Source organism: Lottia gigantea, assembly GCF_000327385.1.
Source record: "Lottia gigantea unplaced genomic scaffold LOTGIsca_103, whole genome shotgun sequence".
NCBI lineage: Eukaryota > Metazoa > Mollusca > Gastropoda > Lottiidae > Lottia > Lottia gigantea.
Window position 1 is genome coordinate 327,972 of NW_008706824.1, and position 7,794 is coordinate 335,765.

At 33.2% G+C, this 7,794-nt stretch overlaps 3 protein-coding genes across 3 annotated transcripts; 1 reads left to right on the forward strand and 2 right to left on the reverse strand.

The window, feature by feature from the left end:
* Positions 1–58: 58 nt before the first annotated feature.
* LOTGIDRAFT_170740 (hypothetical protein) lies at positions 59–1,314 on the forward strand (the record flags this gene model as incomplete). The annotated part of the gene is made up of 2 exons (XM_009046579.1): positions 59–539; positions 800–1,314. The coding sequence occupies 2 exons, from the start codon at positions 59–61 to the stop codon at positions 1,312–1,314; spliced, it is 996 nt and encodes a 331-aa protein (XP_009044827.1).
* Positions 1,315–2,865: 1,551 nt separating this feature from the next.
* On the reverse strand, positions 2,866–3,558 carry LOTGIDRAFT_136137 (hypothetical protein; the record flags this gene model as incomplete). Its single annotated transcript, XM_009046580.1, has 1 exon — positions 2,866–3,558. One exon carries the CDS (start codon positions 3,556–3,558, stop codon positions 2,866–2,868), a length of 693 nt encoding a protein of 230 aa, XP_009044828.1.
* Positions 3,559–3,666: 108 nt separating this feature from the next.
* Positions 3,667–5,219, reverse strand: LOTGIDRAFT_170742 (hypothetical protein; the record flags this gene model as incomplete). Its single annotated transcript, XM_009046581.1, has 2 exons — positions 3,667–4,124; positions 4,226–5,219. The coding sequence occupies 2 exons, from the start codon at positions 5,217–5,219 to the stop codon at positions 3,667–3,669; spliced, it is 1,452 nt and encodes a 483-aa protein (XP_009044829.1).
* Positions 5,220–7,794: the final 2,575 nt, after the last annotated feature.

Below are 7,794 nucleotides of genomic sequence, written 5' to 3' on the forward strand. Positions count from 1 at the left end.
CCCAAAAGATAAAACGGAAGTTCACGCTAAACTCAAAGAACTGGACTATTCTAAACTAATGGCATTTGATGCTAATGGGTTGTACGCTTCAGCCATGACAGAAGGTGAATATCCTAAAGCGGAAAGTGCAAGAGCGTTTCTACCAGAAGAAGAAAAAGAATTTGTAAAACTGTTCAATAAACAAAAATTCAGACCTAGAACAGCTATTTTAACAGTGTGGTTTGAATATCCCAAAAACATGTTCTTTCAACCCATACCAGCTAAAGATAAAATAACTTTTACGAATAGAATAGGTAAGAAGGAAACTGGGAGTAAAATCAGGTTCAGAAATGGTTTCTGTTACGACGTTTTAACATCGGTCGATATTCAAGAAAAAGTGAAATCCGGTGGTAAAATTATTAGAATATTAGATGGTATAGTTTACGAAGAAAATTTTAAAACTCAACCATACAGAGATTATATTTTAATTTTGAAGGAATTAAGGAATAAATACAAAAAAGAAGGAGATATGGTTGCTAGTAATTGCATGAAATTATTAGGTAATTCCTTATACAGCTATTCAAAAGGATATAAATACATCGAGACATCTATGGAGTGAAGCGACCTTTAAAGCCAACTTCGATTCACACGTCAAAAGCTATGAAAAAGTAAATGAAACCCAATATATCGTTCAGATTAATGACGAAGTAAAAGAGTTTGTTCCTCCAAAGGATTTTACTAGATTAACACCCACTCATTTAGGTGCATTTATATTATCTCACAGTAAAAAAAATAATGAACAATTTCATTCACGTCATAGATGGATTTTATGAGCCGGAAATATACTATACAGATACTGATAGTTTATACATTTCGTCTAGCAATTGGGATAAATTAAATGAAGCTGGGTTGGTGTCTGAAAACGAATATAGCAAAGGGAAGAATGATTTGGTATTTGGTTTATATTTAGCGCCAAAAGTAAAATACAATATCATTCTAACTTCCGATGGTGTTTTAAAAGAAAAGAAAACGTTTAAGGGTTACTCTAACTATAAGATTAAGGTAGAAGACTACATTCAATTAGCTAGTGGACATGACGTAACGAATGAATTTGATAAACCTTGGGTAAAAAGTTGTACTGATGGAATAGTTATTCCCAATGAAAAACAAAAGAAAGTTTTCAGAAGTTATCTGAATCTCGTTAAGAGAAAAGCACCAAACAGTGAAGGAATTATGTATCCTTACAACAATAAAGATGAGATGTGTTTGGATGAAAACTATGAATTTGATGATTTCGATTATCTAACTATTCAAGAAGAGAATGAAGAGTGTTAATTTTTTTGTTTTAAATGAAGTTGAATAACAATTTCCTCGTTACCAAAATCTATAAACCTATTTTTACCATCTTTGATTTCCAGATTTATATCTTTAATCATAAAGGAATTAAGTGGTAAATACGTCGTTTGAAATGGTTTCTCTTTAATTCTATATCCTATCGGTACAGTGAATTTTGGAAGACTGTAAATAATCTGACGTTTGTATTTTTTGAAAAATCCACCGTTTATTAAATTGCAATGTATATTTATCACATCGATATCATTCTCGATATTAGCTTTGTGTGGTGCTAAAGTGGATTGGGTGTATATTTTTTTTATCAAAGCCTAGTAACGTATTCAATGAATTTTCTACGTTGAAATCAACTTGACTATTATTTCTTAATATCAATTTTATTTTGTTTAGATTCAAATTACTTTCGAATTCGATATTGTTTTTACCATTGACGCTTCCTGCGTATTCAGATAAGTATTCGTTAATGGCTATGTATTCGTAGCTTCCTGGTAGTAAACGTATGGTTTTGAATGTAACTCCGTTATCTGTTGATATTTTTATTTGGTTATTTTTTTTTCGTTGATATTTCTAATGGAATTGTAAACAGAGAAATACTTTAATCCCAATTCATATTCTTGATTGCGATCGAGTTCGTACTCATAATCTAGAGATAATTTAATGTCTGATCTAGTCGAGGTGATGACGAATAGTTGTTCTTTATTTGACATTTTTAATCACGCTTTTATAATCATTTTTATTTATGATACCTTTCTCTAGGAGTCTTTTTAATATACAATTCACTTCATTAAATTGTCTGTGCGATTGATGTCCTTCCTTCATGGCCGCTAATATTACTCGTAATCTATTAAGCAATTCTTCGTTGCTGTCGGATAAAAACGTTATACCTTCTCCAGATACCATATCTTCGAATTCGTCTGTTTCTTGTATGATTGGTGGATAATCTTCTGCATAATCATCTGATTCCTCTTCATCACGTTCAATTACTCTTTTATATAGTTTAACTTCTTTTGATCTTCTTGTTTCGGGTCCTGACTTTCTTATTGCATCTAGAAATTTGGAGTATGCTACTAAATCCTTATAATCGGCAATACCAACATCCTCGCCATTCATTAAATCTATTAATCCTTTCGTTAATCTTTTGCGTCGATTTTGAATTGTGGTGAATTTCCACTAAATATAATTCTAAATCCATTAAACAATAAACCTTGATTATCAACGATTGGTGAAATGCTCTTTGGTAAATCTGGGTTAGGGTTTGAAAAAAGACGATTTATATCATCTAATGTCCTAATTATAACACCACTATATTCAATCGCTTTGGGAGGTGAAGGTTCTTTAGGAGGTTTATATTCTAATTTCCTTTTAATATCCTCTTGAGATTTTAATATGGGTTGAAATAGAGTTTGTAGATTTTCCGTTAATCCGAGTTGTTGTAATCTGTTATTTTCAACTTGGGTCTTTATTTTATTCTTAGCTTTGATATATTCTCTATTTCTTTTTAAAATATTATTCCAATCCATTTTTAAAAACATAAAATTAACATATATCGTTCATAACTCTTTCACCCGCAGGTGTTCTAGTATTTACAAATACATATCCATGATCATCTGGATTTCTCCATTCCTCTCTGTCAATTCCGTGATTTATCGATTGAACGATTTGAGATAAATCTTTGTCGTTTAATTCAAATAATAAAAAACAATTTGCATTTTTTCTAATGAACATAGAATCCATCCCGTAAAAAGATTGGGATTGGTATATGCAGTGACAGTTGTGATGTCTTCCTTTCGTGAAGAATTCTTGTTGAACGGCTTGATTTCTTTGCGCTACGCAGTCGTCAAACACTAGTAAGTTCTTTCGCTCGCTATCAATTTGAGACAAATCTAGATCATTAACATTTTTCGTAAGAAAAACTTTTATATCCGTTGGTTTCTTTCCTTCGATGTAGTTATCTATGAAATCTTTTAATTCCACTTTTTCTTCGTTTTCTTCGTAATATTGAAATAGGTCTTGAACATCTCTCTTTGGTAGATATTCTAAAGCTTTGAGAAATTGATAATACGATTGCTCTGGTGTTGTGTAGATATACAAAGAATCGAAATCTAAAAGGTTTGGTGTTGTCAACATGTTAAAAGTGAGACGAGTTTTCCCAGAACCGGAACTACCGCATATACACATGAGCATTGGGTTATTAGGAAATATTTCTGAATGATTAAATTTTTTACCCATTTTTTATTATTTCAATTTGTTCCAAAAATAACTCCTTCTCCTTTATACTTCGAAAGATATATTCCTTCTCCAGTGCGTATATTTTTTAAAAATATTCCATTACCCTTATTATCCTTGTTTAACAGTTTTCTTGGTTTCTTCCCCAAATCTTTTTTCAAATTCTTTTATTGTGCCTATCATTTCTCCCACTCCAGAACCTTTGGCCAACTTTTCCATTCTTAAATTATGTCTATGTTCTTCGGCTGCGTTCTTTTCATCGGCGGCTTTTTTAGCAGCAGCTTCTACAATAGCAGCTTTCTTTGCGTTGGCAACGCCTACTGCAGCAGCTGTACCACCAGCCACTGTACCGGCTGCAATAAGTCCACTAAATATTAAAGGAAGGAGAGGTAAAAATCCACCTTCTTTTGCATTTGCTTCAATTCTTTCTAAGTCTATATCGTCTCTGACTTTACAATATTTATATTTATCAATAAGTTGTTTAGTTATGCTGATTTTTTTACCATTATAAGTTATTGTAGTTGGTGAAGCTGTTTCTATAGCTTCTATTATTTTCTTGACTAAAGTTTCTGGTTTCATTTTTAAAGATGTATTTTGTACTCAATTCTTATCATTCTTCTATCTGCTATTTTAATTAAATGTTTTGCTTCTTCCAATAATAAACAATAACCTGTTATATCTCCTTGTGTTTTTTCAATATGAATATTTATGTTCACTTCTGTTTTGAAAAGATCTTCTTGGTGAGCTGAAAGATCAAAACATAAGATTGGATGATTAAGTGCAAAATCTACATATTCAAACTGAGGTGGATTTCCAAATAATTCACACATATTTTTATAGTTTCTATACAATTCATTATAATCCTTTGTGGTTGGATTAATTGTTAAGGGTTGGTTAGGATAATTATCGTTGTTCAATCTTACTCGAACTTTATGGATTAAAGGATCTTGAGTTTGGTTCATTGCCACTGTAAAGACATTATTGTTATTCGTTTGAGAATCTGGTAAGTTCTTGAAACCAACTATTAAATATCTTGCTGGTTTAATAGTGTTAGTGATTGGCCATGTGGTGGATTCTCCAGTTAAAGTCATCCTACCTACAGTGTTACGATGAAGGAAAGCTATTTCAATATCTTTAGTTAACGAGTTGAATATTTTCGTTTCTACTTCAATTGATGGTGTTATTACGGGTATGAAAAGTTGGAGATTCGTTATTTCTAATTTTGCATCTGAACCATTCTCTCCAAAGAATATCTTATCGTCGTTTATTTCACTTTGTAGATGAATTTTATATGGTAAGCCTATGGAAACTTTTCTATGTTTCAACAGACCGAATAAAGGATATAATTTCCAATTTACGTAATTACCCCACCTATTATTCTCAACAACATTATTATACTGAAGTACTCGTTTTTCGAATCCATGATTAACTGCTCGTCCTACTCTTTCTATCGTGTTTCGAGCAACAACTCTTACTCTAGCTAAATCGGCATCATTTGCAAGATTTCTTACCGGTTCCTTTAAAATACTTCCATCACCAACATCGGGTATCCAGCCTGAAACTGAATCGAAATCTTTAGGATATAAAACTGTTTTCAACATTGTGTCGAATTCCCCAGGATGTTTGATTGTTTCTATCGGATTTGAACCAGCTTCCAAAACCATCTCGCTAAATAAAGATGGAAAGATATTGTTTTCTAAAGTTGTATTAGTTTGTGGTACTTGATTCTGAGTGGCGTCTTTGATTTTGAAATCGCATCTGAAATAAGCATCGGAAAGAAGCAAACAATTCGATAATGAATTTATTTCGAAGGTAATTCTACCACCATCATTCAATTGGGATTTAGAACCAACAGTGGGTGAGATGATAAGATAATCCTCTTTTTTCTTGTTAAATGAATAACGAATTGGATCGTATAATCTAAAGATTGGATCTAGTATTTTATAAGGTTTAAAATTTGAGTAGAAAATTTTAATATGCTTTTTTTTGATGGAATGTAGGAAATTGATTGAAGGTGTTTTTAGTGTATGAAATGTAGGGAATGTATGAAATGTAGGTATTTTAGTGTAAGAATTTATGAAATGTAGGGAATTTAGGTCTTTTTAGCTGTAAGAATTTATGAAATGTAGGATGTTTAGGTCTTTATGGGAGCTTTCATTTTGGTCGCATTTTCCCCATGAAAATGGAATGGGGAATCCCCTTATGCGACCTAATTGAAAGCTCTAGTACTACTATTGAGAGATGCAAATTAGTTAGTTACGAATATTCACTTCGGATGTGCAGAAATATTCCCTGAAAAATCTCCGTAGAGTGGGGCCAGGTTTTTCTAACCGTACTCCAGTCGACAACTCTCAAAATAGGTATCAGAGACTGTAATAGATACAGATGATTTGGACTAGGATATAGTGTATTGATCTCTTCAGAAAGATAGTGTGCTCTTAGCAGGTTGGAAATCTTTCTCAATAAATTCTACCCCAAAGGCCCTATGTGACTAGTGTTATTGGCGGTACCAATTTTAATCAGAGGCATTTTAATAGAGGCATTTTAATCAGAGGCATTTTAATCGGATCGGAGGCATTTTAATCGGAGGGTCTGTTGTGACTAGTTTTATCCTCTTTTATTTGGAATTTTCTGGGTGTTCCTTTATGTTCCATATTTATAGTGCTTGTTTGAATAGTTCTCACGTTTGTGCCGCCTCGAATATTTTGGGCTTTATTACGTTAATGTGAATACCATTGTGTGCTGTTTGTGTTCCAGAGCTTTAAAGCAAAATCCCATCCAAAAACCAAAAGATCCGTTCAGCATTTCCGCCTGCCTTTAGGTTACTACTTTATGCGGTTTTACATTATCAAGTATGAATTTAGGCTGAAAAAAGAAGGCAAACAATGTCTAATGGGAATATTCGTTTTTTAAAACTAAATCTCTAAAATATTGATTAGTGAGGTGGTGTACAATTTAGAATAGATGCTTATGACACCAAGCAGAAATTCCAAACACTATACGTCATGTAATTAATCGCTGAGGTCGACTTCTCTCTAACATTAAACTGCTTGTCCACCACGGCAGTTAGTCGAAACAATCATGATGGCGGCTTCCAAGGGTCAAGGTTTAGAGGTCTTACATAAATACTCGGATCATAGATCCATCAGTGAAACAAAAGCCACTAGGTTCTGCAATTCAACAGATGGGGGCTTATATTGCCGCACCTATTTCCGTTCGTCTGTCTGTCCATAATTGCCCGTAAACACTCTAAGAGGCACAATACTTGACTGATTTCGACGAAACTTGGTATGAATATTTGTAATCACCCCCGGATGAACCTTGCAGAAAATTGTAATAATCCAAAAACATTAGTATGAGTAATTGCCCTTGTTCTTGAAAATGCGCCCAATTTTTAGCATGTGAACAATGTAGAAGGCACAATGTTTGACAGATTTTGACGAAACTTGGTGTGAGTATTTGTAATCATCCAAGGATTAACCCTATTGAAAATCAGAAAAATATTTAGTATGAGTTATTGCCCTTGTTCTTGAAAACGCGCTCAATTTGTAGCCCATAAAAACTCTAGAAGGCACATTTCTTGGTGGATTAGACGAAACTTGGTGTGAGTGTTTGTTATCAACCAAGGATGAACCCTATCGAAAATCAGAAGAATCGAAAAATATGAGTAATTGCCCTTGTTCTTAAAAACGCGTTCAAGTTTTAGCCTGTTAACACTCTAGAAGGCAAATTCGTTTCGTTGCGCAGTTCGGATCGTTAGTTCTTTATTTCAATACCTGGTCAATGAGCCAGATTTGCTTACGAATTTAGTGATTCGATCCCGATTCCCAGATAGGGATGATACCCTCGAATTGTTTGACCTCACTTCCTCTGTCAGTGCAGGATGTCGTGAGGAATAAAATGCAAATTGTATCTTGGCACAATCGAACAGCAGGTTGATTTTGATGAGTTTTACCAATCCAAGTCGAAAAATGAAAGGAGTTTTACGTTCTACTTTTCTACACCATGTGGGCTAATGAAGACGGTCATCCAAGTCGAGAAGCAGAACGTAAAACTCCATTTCATTGAGTGTGCAATTAATATCTGTACTATTCTAACACTTACACTTTGACTTGAACGAGGTCACTGAATTAATTTGACAGTAAGGTGTTAAATAGCTTATCTTGTTAAGATTTACTAGGCTTTATTTACAGTTATATACCAAGATAACAATCTAAATATATATACATACACACAAAC